The 13,770-nt window shown below is 52.9% G+C and overlaps 1 protein-coding gene across 3 annotated transcripts in view; it reads left to right on the top strand.

Moving 5' to 3' along the window:
- The window catches only part of LRRC20 (leucine rich repeat containing 20), a 66,587-nt gene extending 53,706 nt beyond the window's left edge, over positions 1 to 12,881 (top strand). For all 3 annotated transcript variants that reach the window (XM_030862486.2, XM_060286593.1, XM_060286592.1), the window contains one exon: positions 10,303 to 12,881. In XM_030862486.2, coding sequence (XP_030718346.1) covers positions 10,303 to 10,457 — 155 coding nt within the window. In that variant the 3' untranslated portion in view covers positions 10,458 to 12,881. The remainder of the gene's footprint in view (positions 1 to 10,302) is intronic.
- The last annotated feature ends 889 nt before the right edge of the window (positions 12,882 to 13,770 follow it).

Genomic DNA, 13,770 nt, shown 5'->3' on the forward strand with positions numbered 1-13,770 from the left:
GGCAGGATTTGAACCCAGGTCTTTGGAGCGCCTGGGCCCACATGTCTTTGGTGTTCCGGAGCCTGCCAGGTCTTCATGTGATGGGAGAGGAGGGTGTGGATGGCGCCTGGGGTAGCAGGTCGGGTGCCACACGTCTGGTAGCACCAGTAAGCTATTGGCCAGGTCACAAGGGCAGAGTTTTCTTATGCTGGCCTCGCTCAGCCCTGGCAGGAGCCCTGCGGTTGCAGAGAAAGGAGCTCTCCCTGTGAGCGGCCTTTTAGCTGGTATTTACAAGGGGCTGATTGGCAAGCACACTTCCTGTAGCTCCCTGCCTGCCAGAGAAGGCTGTTAGCCCCTAAGACAGGTCAAAGCAGAGAAGGTCTGGGAAGACAATGTCAAACCCCTGACACATTCCTCCTGCCCCGGGATCTTGGGCTCCAAGCCCATCTGGGGGGAATGGATGGATCCCTGGATATTGGGTTTGAATTACCCCCCCACCCCCCGTCCCGAGCACAGCCAGCTGGCGACAGTCTGAGCCTTGCCCTGCCCTCCAAGCGCTGAGTGCCACAGTGCCCAGGGGAAGATGATTCACCCTTCAAGGTGGCAGCTGCCTGCTTGGCACAGCGGACTCATGCCGTCTGCCCAGAATGCCCTTGTCCAGCACCAGCAGAGTGCTGCCCTGTACCCACGGGCAGTGAGCAGTCAGTACAGGCATCGATCGTGACGCCATCACTAGACACAGTGTAGGAGCGCTTGCTGGCTGTGGAGCCGCTTGAGGGGGAGGTTAGGAGTAAGCAAACAGTCTTCAACAGCAATTAGTGCAAGTTAGACATGGTCCCCAGACATGGAGGGGAGGGAAGCTCCTGTTGCAGCTCCTGCCCACATGTGTCTGCCTGAAGGGAAGTAGCAAGCCGGGTCTCTGGGCAGAAGACATTTCACACACTTGGTCTCTGTCCAGATGGCATTCTCTGTGCCAGCCACTGAGTGGTAAAACTTTGATTACCCACAGAACCTCCAGTTCTCCAGGGTGCTGGGAGCACTCTGCTGGGAGCACACAGGTGAACAGCAAGAAAACTTCTTTGACATCTGCTTAAAACAAAGTACTTTCTTGCTCCCTTAGACAAGCCAGTCTAAGGGACCATCTGTCTCTCTCTCTGTCCAAAGTGCTGGAGAGCAGCCCAGACGCTCTGACTCTCAAAGCTCAGCCTTGCAAGGGCCTTATTCAGGGAGTAAGAGGCTCACAGGGTCACGAACACGGACTTAGGCATTTGGGAAACGTTCATTCGCCAGTTGTCGTTTTTTGATTGAGTAGCTTGCCGTGTGCTAGGCGCTGTGCTGGAGATGGAGGCGGACAAAGCCCGCTCCCTGTTCTCACGGGGCTCATGTCATGGTCATTTACACTAGCTGATACTTAGTGGCCATTTATTTCATATCTGGATCTTCTCTAACCATTTGCAAGTGTGCTCTTATTTAACGCTCACGACCACCTTATGAGGCAGGCACTATTATTCTCCCCAGGTGAGGAAACGGAGGCTCAGGGAAGCTAAGTAACTTGGCCAAGGTCATGCTGCCTGGACAAAACCAGGGTTTCCAACCCAGGCAGTCTTGCTGCAGAACCCCAGCTATTGAGGACAGTGCTTTGCATAAGGAGAGATGATTTTTGCATATAGCTGGAGGGAGATTGAAAGCCACAGGAAAGTTATGGCTAGAGCACGTAACTTTGGTTGGAGGGAAACTTCCTTGGGGTGGAGAGAACAGTGTAAGGTGATGAGGCAGGATTCCCTATGCCACGAACGCAGGCAATCAGCCTAGCTCTTGACAGCTCTGCCCCACACAGTGAAGCAGGTGGGCAGCATCCTGGGGTGGAAGTGCTATATGAGTGTTTTCACCGGATTCTCTCATTAAGCCTCCCTGGGAGGACCAGTGGTACTCAGACTAGCTGTGCATTCAAATCATTGGGAGATTTTAAAAACACCTGTGTCCAGGCAATACCCCAATACCCCAGAGATCCAAGTCAGAATCTCTGATGGTGGGTTTGGGGCTTGATGATTTTTTAAAGCTCCCCAGATGATTCCAATGTGCAGGCAAGATAGAACCATGGAGCTAAACCAGAACCTTCCCTCAACAAGCACATTCCATCCCTGAAGAAGCTGTAGCCTCTTTCTTCCTTCTCTCGGTGTCTGTTGCGTGTGTGTATGTGTGTAGCTGCATCAGGATGAGAAGAGCAGTCAGCCCAGCCGTGAGAGCTGACGGTCGGCTGGGAGGGTGGCAGAGGTGAGCTCTGTGGACTTGCCTCTTTGCTCAGGGTTCCTCTTTCCCACGGAGCCTACTGTCCCCTGGACCCTGGGCACGGTGGCTCTGCTGCCGCAGTGCCCACAAACCCCCACGTGTGATTTCCCTGTAGCACAGCCCGCTCACCTGGCATTTTCAGAAGGAACTTTATCAATGAGCCAGAGGCAACTTAGAACATGCAGACAGCCAAACAGCGGGCCGGTTCCCAAAGTTCAAGTTTATTCCAAAGAATCCTAGTGTAGGTGGACAGGAGTTGGCCTGAGCTCTGACACCTTGTGCTCAGGAACCTGTGGTCCTGCCCGGGCGGGCTACTTGACTCACCATTACTGGAGGTGCTTGCTCAAGTTCAGTGACCTCACCTTGGTAGCTTGAAATTGGCCATGGGAGGAATGTTTACACCGCGCAAAATCGGCAAATGCCCCACATCAGGGCTGTTTCCCTCAGGAAGTGGATTGTTAAACGTTAGCCAGCACACCACTTCCTTGCTGCTTGTCCTGGCCACTTCACCCACTTCCCCTCCACCACCACCTTCCACTCATTTTGTTTCTCAGAAGCTGGTTTCCCTGGTGAGGCCCTACCTAATTCACTCCCATCTGGTGCTTATCTTAGGAGCTTTTCTTCTTATTTTTCCAATTATAATGGAGGTCTTATTTCTCTGACAATGATCTTAAGCCTGAGTGGAAAGAGCTGTAAAGTTGGTGGCAGCGACCTTAGGTTCCAAGCACGGAGAAGATTTACAAAGGAGCTATTCACATGTCCACCCCACCCAGGAGAAGAGCCTGTAGGGGAGGCGATTACTTTTCCATCCCACGCGTCTTCACCCCTCACTTCCAGACTCTTGCTGTGCAGCAGATGAGGCGGCTCTAGTCTTCCGTGTGAGTGTTATAGACACACATACCTCCAGCTGTGACGGAGGGACCGGCAGACACTTAATGGGAGGCCATGGCAAAACTGCCATTCTTTCCCGAGCCCCTCCCGGGGTATCTAACTGAAGCAGTTGGAGAAGCAGAGCAGAGGGGTGAGGGGACTTCAGGGGAGAGGGGCGATGGGCACAGGGGAGCAAAATGGGAAATCTGACGGGGAAGCCAAATCCCCAGGCTTGGGCCAGGCAGTCCGAGTTACTTACTTAGCTGTCTCCGGAGCAGCCAGTAAGGGGACCGTGTTCTGACCCGGCTTTGACTGCACGTGGGATCCAGGCGGGGCAGTGTGCAGGAGGGGGCAGTGCTGTCAGGTGGCCGCACTGGGAGCCTGTGGGCCCACCTTGCTGGACAGTCTGAGGTGCGGAGGAGGAGGAAATCACAGTGGGGGCTTTTCTCCCCCTTTGTTTTTCTTTCCCCACAGCCTGCACTTAAGGTTCATTAACGTATTCCGTAAAACACTCTGTGCTCCCCATCCTCTTGCCGGTTGCCCGCCACACTCTCTACACCTCCTTGGGGAGCGCTGCGTGGTCCCTTCTGCCAGCCCCTGTGGCCCCATGAAGCCGAGGACCGTTTAAAGATGGGAGGTTGAGGTTCAGAGAGGTTAGGGGCCTGCCTGAGGTTGCACAACTCCAAATGGCAGATCCGAGGTCAGGGCCTGGGTCTCTGCACCATCCCCTCCCGCAGCTGGCCTCTCTTTCATCAGAGGACTTAGAACTCCCCAAGCCAAACAGACTTCCTTGAGGGACTCAGCCTGCAGGACTGTCAAGGGCATGCAGTGCTCTCTGTGCCTCCTGAGCGCAAGGGCTGCTGCTGCTTTCTTCCTGCACACATCCCCCCACCCCCCACCCCCGACAACCAGGGCTCGGGCCAGGGCTCGGGCCAGGGCTCTGTGCAGTGGGGGAGCTCGATCACCGCATTCCCCGGGCTTGTGAAGGGACAGACCCAGCCGTGAGTGTGGCCCGGGAGCCTCCTTGTTACAGGCACAATTCTCTGTCCTGCTAGGTTACCACAGTTTGCCTGCTTGTGTCTTGTGGCATTTCGAGTGGGGCGTGAAGCTCAGCTCAGCTCAGCATCCTTGATCTTTGTTGTTGAGGCACCAGGCACCAAAAGCTGTGTCAAGGCTGATGCCAGGCCAGCCTGAATTCTCCAGCACGAATGTGCCCACAGCCCCCTGGGGAGGCTAAGGCAGCCTCCCACGTGCTGCCCACAGGCCTGAGGCACTAGGGCTGGGGCGCTGCCTCTGCATCTTTACCCAGCGCCCCAGGTCCCATTGTAAGGAGGCCTCAGGCTCCACGCTCACCGATTGGGATCCTTTGGGGACTGGAGGCAGAGAAGCTGAAAAATCCCGAAAAATCAGGCATTCTGGCTGGAAGGAGATCACCTGGATCAGAAGTGAGACAGCCAGCCATGTGTCAACTGTCCAGTGTGGCTCCAGCCTGGGCGGCCAACAGGGCACCATGATCTGTTTCTAAGCTGCCAAGGAAGCCAGGGAACTGGGGCCCTAGGCCAACAGGTTGGGGAGCCTCTCATCCCAATTCCAGATGGGACCTTAGATGTCGTGGGACTCAGCTCCACCCAAAGCGGGCATCAGAAGTCACTGGTCTCTGCTGGGTTACCTCTGTGCTGGGAAGCTCACTCAGTACCCCTTACCACTTTCCTGGGTCCAGAACCCTCTTCCTCTCAGCCTCCTTTCAGACCATGGGTACCACACACATGATGAATCGTGCTCTGAAACAGTCATTTTTATCATCTTGCCTCTAGCTGGTCCCAGTGGCATGAAACAAGTTTGCCAGTCAATAGTGCCAATGATTAGTGAAGGGAGGTCAAGCTGACCTTGGAGAAGTAATTTTCTCTAAATACTGCCCACTCTGATTCTGCTTTTATTGATTATTTTAAGCTTCCACAGACATAGGCAGGAGTCTGGGAGGGCTGTCTGCGGTGGGAAGAGGGTTGGATCCATCTCTCATTGTCTGTAATGGCGAAAGCTGGAAAAAAACTGAATGTCTGACAGTAGAAACATGAGCCAAAGTGTGATCCCTCCATTCCACGGACCACGACGTGGCCGTAATAATGTCACAGACTTGTAACCTGAAAAGATGTTCACAGTGTGTCATCAAGAAAAGCATGTTATGGCATAGTATCTAGGAGGCCATTTTTTTTTTTTTTTTTTGCAGTACGCGGGCCTCTCACTGTTGTGGCCTCTCCCGTTGCGGAGCACAGGCTCCGGACGCGCAGGCTCAGCGACCATGGCTCACGGGCCCAGCCGCTCCGCGGCATGTGGGACCCTCCCAGACCGGGGCATGAACCCGTGTCCCCTGAATCGGCAGGCGGACTCTCAACCGCTGCGCCACCAGGGAAGTCCTAGGAGGCCATTTTTGAAACATAGTTGTGTATGCACACACACACATGCACACGCACACACACACACACACACACACACACGCATGTTTAAAAGTTGGTAAGGCCATGTACCTCACATTAACAGTGATTGGTTCTGCGTGGTGAGACATGGGTGATTTTATTTCTGCTCATCAATATTTTCTCATTTTCTAGATTGGATTATTGCACTAAAGGGCCAGTAACCTATCACAGCCTTGGCCCACAGAGGCCTGGCCCTGACTGGCAAAAGTGCCCAGAATGGGTCAGGTCAGGGGAAGGGCCCCAACTCTTGAATGTACTGAGGTCAGAGTTGCTTAATCAAGTGGTGTTGGTGGTGGGTCCACTGTGTGCCCAGCCCAGGGTGGTCCTGAGCCTGAAGGAACTTACGATCTAGTTCAGGAGGTAAAATGTGCATCCATTTGTTCGTTCACTCATTCATCCAACAAACAGCTATTGAGCACCTGTGAGCACTGTGCCAGGTACTGCACTTACAGGGTGAACATAGTCCCAGAGTGTGATGCGTGATGTGAGTCTTGTATAAAGGGTTATGGGACTTTGGATGCGGACCAGAGGGAGCGACAGGAGGGGGCCTTTGAGCTGGAATATGAGGATCCACAGGACATGGGCGAATGGGGATGAAGGCGTGGCCCAGGGGAGAGGGCAGAGCTGGGCTCCTCTTCCTCTCCAGGTGTGCCGAAGTCCAGGGACCTGGCTTCCATTACCACCATGACGCCAATGTGGCTTGTAGCCCTAGGAAGCTTATGTAGCCTCTTCAAGCTTCCGGTTCCCCACCCACAAAACGCAGATCATTTCATATCGTCCTCTCTACCCTCCAGCCATCTCCCGCTCTTGTCAGGATGCTCTGAGCGTAAATGTTCTTTTAAGCTTTATCCAGAAACTCCCAATTGGGCACTTGGGCTTGTTGCTTGCTAGCCTGCCTGCTCCAGTTTGTTGATTCTGCCAGCTTTGACACATTCTGGTGGCCCCATTGCTCCTTCCTCTAAGCTGCTCAAGCACCTTTAGCGGTTAAATCAGGGGAAAGAGATACACTTCATCCCCGCCACCACTGTCCTTGGGCAGAGTGGTTTGGAGAACGCTGAAGACCCTGAAGAGGCCAGCTCAGTGAGTGGTACTTGGAAAAGACAGGCTGAGGACTCAGGCAGCGCTGCTGTCTCTAGGCCTGGAGTCACGGGGATTTGCTCCAAGCCGGGCTGCAGCTGGTCTTCGTGCCACGCCCAGCAAACCTCGGCAGGGGCATCACAGGGAGACCCTCCTCCCCATCTCAGGAGCACTGGCCACTCTGCAGCCCGCAGGCCTCCCTGGCTGAGGGGTGGAGGAGTCACGGAGTCCAGAGAGAGAAAGTCCTTAGCAACCCCTAGTTCTTGCCTGAAGGCAGGCCAGGGTGATCTGACGTCACCTAGGGGATAGTGGACAGTGAGGAACCTGATTAGGTATCGAGGGTGGAGGATTCTGACTAAACCAACTTAGCAGAATTCTTGCTAAAATTGGACAATGAGAGATGAACACTGAAGCACAAAAGTCAGGCCTAGTTGAAAAATCCAGGGGAGCTGGAGCAGAGTTAGAGGATCATTGTCAGCATGGAGAAGCCGAGGCCCAGTTTCCTTATCTGCCAGATGGGTCATTATGAAGAACCACCTAGCACAGGGCCTCAAATATCAGTTCCTAGAAGCAGCCTCCCTTCTTGGGCCCTTTTTTTTTTAATTGGCTGTACCCCGCGGATGTGGGATCTTAGTTCCCCGACCAGGGATGGGACCTGCATCCCCTGCATCGGAAGTGTGGAGTCTTAACCAATGGACTCCCAGGTCCCTTGGGCCCATTTTAACAAGGTGTTAACCTCCCTGGGCTTTGATTTCCTCCTGTGCCACATGGGGTATAATACCCTGTGAAATGACCTGACTTCTTAAGAGCCCAAGGCAAGAGGATTTTCTTATCTGGGCGATCAGGGGCAGAGGGGATGGTGTGTCTGTCCCGCCTGCCCAGCTGCTGGCTGTGCTGTTGGCCATTACAAAGCTAATGTGCTAATGTGGAGAAGGGGAAGCTTCCAAGTCATTAGCCCTTCTCTTCCCAGCCATTAACTGGTAGGGAAATTGGGGGCCCACTTTCCATGAATAAAGACAAGAAATGCCACAGGCAACCCCTTCCTTCAGCCCCCACTCCAGCAGCCACCCCACCCAGTAAGGGGCATAGAGGAGCCGGCTGCTGGCAGCTGTGTGATGTGACATTAGAATGTGGAGGAGCTCCAGAGGAAGCACAAGGTGAGCAGGACCTGAGAGCAGTTGATCTTGCTTTTCCTCCCCTCCCAGGAGTAGCATCTGGTCATAACCTTGCATTCTAGAAACGCCTTATCTCTGCTTCTTTCCCTACCTGAGCCTCCACGTTTGCCTTGGGCTCTGTTTCCCTCCCCATCGCCTCCTTCACGACTCCTGTCCTCTCATCCATCATGCAGGTTCCTGCCTGTCAAACAAGAGCCCCACTCGCCGCACTATAGCCAGTCTCGCTTGGGACCCAGCTCCCGACCACGACCCACCCTAGTAACTCCCTGCCGGCTGCCCAGAACGTGTTTTTGTACCCACCATGTCTATGTGCCAGGTATAGTGTTTGGCCCTGGGGATTCAAGGACAAAGATAGACTCTGCTCTCAGGAGGTTAAGAGTTGCCCCTGCCTCCAGCACTGGACCCGTGGTCTAACGAACAGAGCCAGCCCCCAGGGAGCTCAGAGCCACTCACCCCAAGGTGCTAAGGGAGGGCAAACTCCCGTGATCTGTGATCAGTGATCTTTGATGTTACTATTGCAAAAAGACTGACTTGCTGAAGGCTCACATGATGGTGAACATTTTTTTTAGCAATAAAGTATTTTAAAATTAAGGTATGTACATTGTTTTTTTAAACGTAATGCTATTGCATACTTAATAGACTACAGTGTAGGGTAACATAACTTTTACATGCACTGGGAAACCAAAAAAAATTCACGTGACTCGCTTTGTTGCGATATTCACTTTATTGCTGTGGTCTGGAACCAAACCTGCAATATCTCCGAGGAATCACCGTATAGATATTCTCTCATTCATCCTTAAACAACTCTGTGAGGTATATACTATTATTACCCTGATAGGAAGTTTATTTTATTATTTTTTTAATTGAAGGATAGTTGATTTACAATATTGTGTTAGTTGTAGGTATATAGCAAAGTGATTCAGCTATACATATATATTTTTTTCAGATTCTTTGCCATATAGGTTATTACATTCTTTCCCATATAGGTTGAATATAGTTCCCTGTGCTTTACAGTAAATCCTTGTTATCCATTTTATATATAGTTGTGTGTATCTCTTAATCCCATACTCCTAATTTGTCCCTCCCCGACCCCACCTTTCCCCTTTGGTAACCATGAGTTTGTTTTCTATGTCTGTGAGCCTGTTTCTGTTTTGTAAATAAGTTCATTTGTATCATATTTTAGATTCCACTTAGAGTTGGTATCATGGTATTTGTCTTTCTCTGTCTGACTTCACTCAGTATGATAATCTCTAGGTCCACCCATGTTGCTGCAAATGGCATTATTTCATTCTTTTTTATGGCTGAGTAATATTCCATTGTATATATATACATCTTCTTTATCCATTCATCTGTTGATGGACACTTAGGTTGCTTCTATGTCTTGGCTATTGTAAATAGTGCTGCTATGAACATTACGGTGCATGTATCTTTTCAAATTAGAGTTTTTGTCTTTTTCACGTATATGATGTGAAGTTTAATAATTTGCTTTAGGTACACAGTTGTTATGTGGCTGACCTGGGACTTGAACCAGAGACTGAGTGATCCTAAAGATTAGGTGTGAGGAACCGTAAATGTTTTCAAGTATTAGTATAGCTGCTGCCTTGTTCTGGTCCTTTTTTTTTTTTTTTTTAATTGAGACAAAACTAACCATTTAAAAGTGTACAATTCAGTGGCATCTGGTGCATTCACAGTGTTCTGCCCCTGTCAACTCTAGTTCCAAAATACTTTCATCACCCCAAAGGAGACCCTGCACGCATTAGGCAGTCACTCTCCCATCCCCTCACCCCAGCCTCTGGCAGCCACTAATCTACTTTCTGTCCCTATGGCTTTGCCTATTCTGCACACTTCATATGAATAGAATCATATACTCTGTGACCTTTTGTGTCCGACTTCTTTCATTCAGCATAACGTTTTCTAGGTTCATCCATGTTGTAGCATGTGTCAGGCTGATTAATATTCCATTGTTTGGCTATACCACTTTTTGTTTATCCACTCGTTGGTGAACATTGGCTATTGTGACTAGTGCTGCTGTAAACACGTGTGCACGTATTTGAATACCTGTTTGCCGTTCTGCGAGTTCCACTCAAGAGTGGCATGGCTGGGATAAGTGGTAATCTGTGTTTAACTTTTTTTTTTTTTTTTGGCTGCGTTGGGTCGTCCTTGCTGCGCGCGGGCTTTCTCTAGTTGCGGTGAGCGGGGGCTACTCTTCTTTGCGGTGCGCCGGCTTCTCACTGCGGTGGCTTCTCTTGTTGCGCAGCACAGTAACTATTTTTTAGGATGCTTTTCTGCATGTGGTTGTAATGCCCTTGTGGGCCCCAATGGCCCCTCACACAGGGCCGGGTGCGGGGCACTGCGCCCATGTGCATCGGGCGATGCATCCTCCTTCTTCTCTGCCCGCTTGGCTCCAGCCCCCTAATCTGTCCCTCTCTCCCTGACAGACGTGCCCGTGGAGAAGCTGGCCGCCATGCCCGCCTTGCGCAGCATCAACCTGCGCTTCAACCCGCTGAATGCCGAGGTGCGCGTCATCGCCCCGCCGCTCATCAAGTTCGACATGCTCATGTCTCCGGAGGACGCGCGGGCCTCCCCACCCTAGGCCTCCCTCCTCAAGCCCGCCCAGCAAGGGACAGAGGCCACCTGGCCTGGCGCCCTGAGGGGAGGGAGTCCCACGAGCCCATGGGAGGCCAAGTTTGGGGGGCTGGGGGCGGGCGGGCTGAATAGCGTGTGGCGGGAGGGGTGTGGCAGTCCAGGATAGATAGCGTAGAGCAGTAGTGGGCCCTGGAATGCCCGGAGGGAGGAGGCGAGGAGGGGGCTGGGGCCCAGACTCTGGGCACTCACAGCTTCCGTGCAAACCTGGGCAGATCCTCTGAGCCTTACAATTTGAGGAAAGGGGCAATGGCAGGGGCTTTTGCCTCCTTTGGGCTCCCTAAAGGCTTTTGGGGGAACACATGCCTCCAAGTTACCTTCAAATCATTGGTACCTTCTGGGCCCACGGATGAGCATCGCTGAGCGTTTTCCAGGCCCTTGTGGGTTCGAGGCCTTGTTTCTAGTGCTGAAAGCCAGTGGCTGCCATAAGAGGGACAGAAAACAATCTCCATCTATTTATTGATTCCTGAGAACCGACCAGGCTGAGGCCTTCCACAGTGCCCCGTCCTCAGCCCTGTGGGTCCCTGGATTGGCAGGAACCTGAACCAGGAGTCGTGGGAAAGCTGTGGAGACAGTGTGGCCCGACACTGTAGCAGGGTTGAGAACGTTTGTATAGGAGCCCAAGAACCAGCAGACCGGCAAGTGGAGAGCAAACCAAGTAGGCTCTGTCCTTCCTCGTGACTGAGAAATCGGTGGGGTAGGCAGTCAGGAGTGCCCCATCCCTCCCCTGGGCATGAGCGAGGGTGCCTGGCATCAGCCCTTCTGCTGCAGGAGACGTGGCCCAGAGAGAAGCAAAGCCATTTGCACCTGCGCCACCCTCAACAGTCTCCCTCTGGCAGGAGTCTGGCTGCCTTGTCACTGGTCCACACAGGGGCAGAAGGCACTATGGACCATTGGATTCGTGGCCAGCCAGCTCCCAGGCCACCACCCAGAGCCCTGATGACCTAGTCATCTCTAGGCCCTCAACCTGGAGTCTAGAGTGTGGCCAGGTAATTGCGTGACCAACCATCTCTGTTTGCCCGGGACTTAGGGCTTTCCTGGGACGTGGGACTTTCAGTGCTAACACTGGGATGACACCCGGCAAACGGGCAACTGGTCCCTCTACCAGGAGAGAGCCTGAGGCTCTTGCTTCCTGACAACACCTGTGGTTTGGAGAACCTCTGACCCCTTGATCCCCAGGTATCTACCTCCCACCTTCTCATCTGTGGAGCAAGCAGACTCAGAGCCCACCTTGCCTGGTCTGTGGGAGACACCTGAGGCCCCAGGACTCAGAGCAAGCCAGGCTACCGGATCCTACACTTGTGGACCAGGGGCCAGTCTTCCACTCCCAAGGTTAGGCTGTTCAGAGCTCAGACCACCGCTCAGAGCACTAACCCTTGATCAGAATGCTCCCTGTTCCATTCCCCCTCTCCAGCTCCGAGCCCTGCCCCTGCTCAGGCCTTCTGTCTCCTGGCGAGAGGCTGACAGGTTGGGCCATTGTTGGCCCGTTGCTGAGCCCTCGGTGTTCATGTTCACTCTGCTCATCTCCCAAGGCCTGGTCGGTGAAGCTCTAGAAAAAAGGGTTTTCAGGGTGAGGAGGCTGAAACGGAATCTTCTAGGGCTTCTGAGTTCAGCCATGGACGCTGGGGACAAGTGAGTCTGCAGTCCAGCCTAGGCTGTCCTGGTCCCCCCTACCCCCCAGCCTGTGTCTTGGAGTGGGGTTTCTCCTTGTCAGAGAAGGGGCATACTCTTCCGACATGCACAAAGGCGTTGTATGGCTAGAGCTTTGCAACTCAAGTATGGTCCGTGGGCCAGCAGCATTGGCGTCCACGGGAGCTCGTTAGAAACGCAGAATCCCAGGCCTCACTCCAGACCTCCGGAATCAGAACCTGCATTTCAAAAGATCCCCAGGTGATTCCTATGAGCACTTTACTGTTGGAAAAGCAGAGGCCTGGGGTGACCCTCGGGATGTCCTCAGAGTGGAGGGTGAAGGTTCTCAGCTCTCCCCCTGCCCTGTCAGGGGTCCGAGTCTGTGCTCATCCCCCTCCCTAAAGCAGTCCCCAGAGACCTTGGGCCTCTTAGATCTTTCCAGAGTCTGTGTGGCACTCCCAGTGAAGGGACTGACCCAAAGCCACCAGGAGAGGAGAGCTGGGTTTGCCCGGCCCTCTGGAACCCTGCCTTTCTGGGTAACCTCTGCATGCTAAGCTGCTGCTTCCCCAGGTCCTCACCTCAAGCCCTCTGAAGGGAATGCTTCTGGAAGCTGTTTTCTACTCTGTTTGGAGAGTTTGCCCTTGCCTGCTGGGAAAGCTTGGGCGTCAGAGACGGCCCCAAATCAAAGCCCACTGTGTGAGTGAGCCCTTAGTTTCAGTCTGCAATAAAGAACACGTTGGTTTCATCTGCCTCTTGGTGTTTGATTTATTCTCACAGCACACATCTCTCGTGGCCAGAGTGTTGATCCCACCATCAGCGAAGAGGAGGGGCTGCCCCTCTTGCTGGAAGCGTGAGGTAAAGCAGCTCGGCTGGGATGAGGCTTGGAACATTCACAGTGGGCGGAGGCATGGCCAGGCAGAGCTGACGCTGTGCTGCTGCAGAGCGCTAAATATCAGCTAGGGAGACCCCGTACCTGCGGAAGCATGAAGGGACCTGCTGTGCCCCCACTTCTCCTGGACTGATGCCAGAAATTCTACCCTTAGCAATTGATTTCTCAGGGTCCAGAGTTCTGAAGGAGGCATCTCTGGACCAGCAGCAGCGTCCAGGGAGCGGGTTAGATAGCTCCCCCCCACCCCCATATCTACAGAATCAGATGCTCTGGAGGTGGGGCCCAGCACTCGGCTTTAACAAGCCCTCCACGTGTTCTGATGCAAGTTAGAAACTGCTTCTGGGTTCAAGGTTTAAGTCAGTTTTTGTTTTCTAAATCTGGGAGGTCAGCCTGAGTTTGCCTTGAGTTTTAGGCTAGACTCGCCATCATTTTTATTTAACAAACACATATAGAGATAAGTGCATACCAGGCAGTGTCCAAGCATGTTACAGATATTAACTCATTTAATCCATCAAAAAGCCACAGTGAGCTCTGTGAGTTGGACAAATCCTTTTCCCCTCTCTGGACCCCGATTGCTGTCTGTAAAGGGAAGGGGCTGTACTAGGAGATCCCTGAGCGCCTTTCCAGAACTCACCTGGTCACTGTCTCTCTGATTCTGGGGGCTCTGCTATAGCTGTCTTCAGTGGACTAACCTGGACTAAGGCTGCTGCCCATCCCCACCCCAAAGGTCAAGCAGAAGATTCCC

This window comes from Globicephala melas, chromosome 16 (assembly GCF_963455315.2).
Source record: "Globicephala melas chromosome 16, mGloMel1.2, whole genome shotgun sequence".
Classification (NCBI taxonomy): domain Eukaryota; kingdom Metazoa; phylum Chordata; class Mammalia; order Artiodactyla; family Delphinidae; genus Globicephala; species Globicephala melas.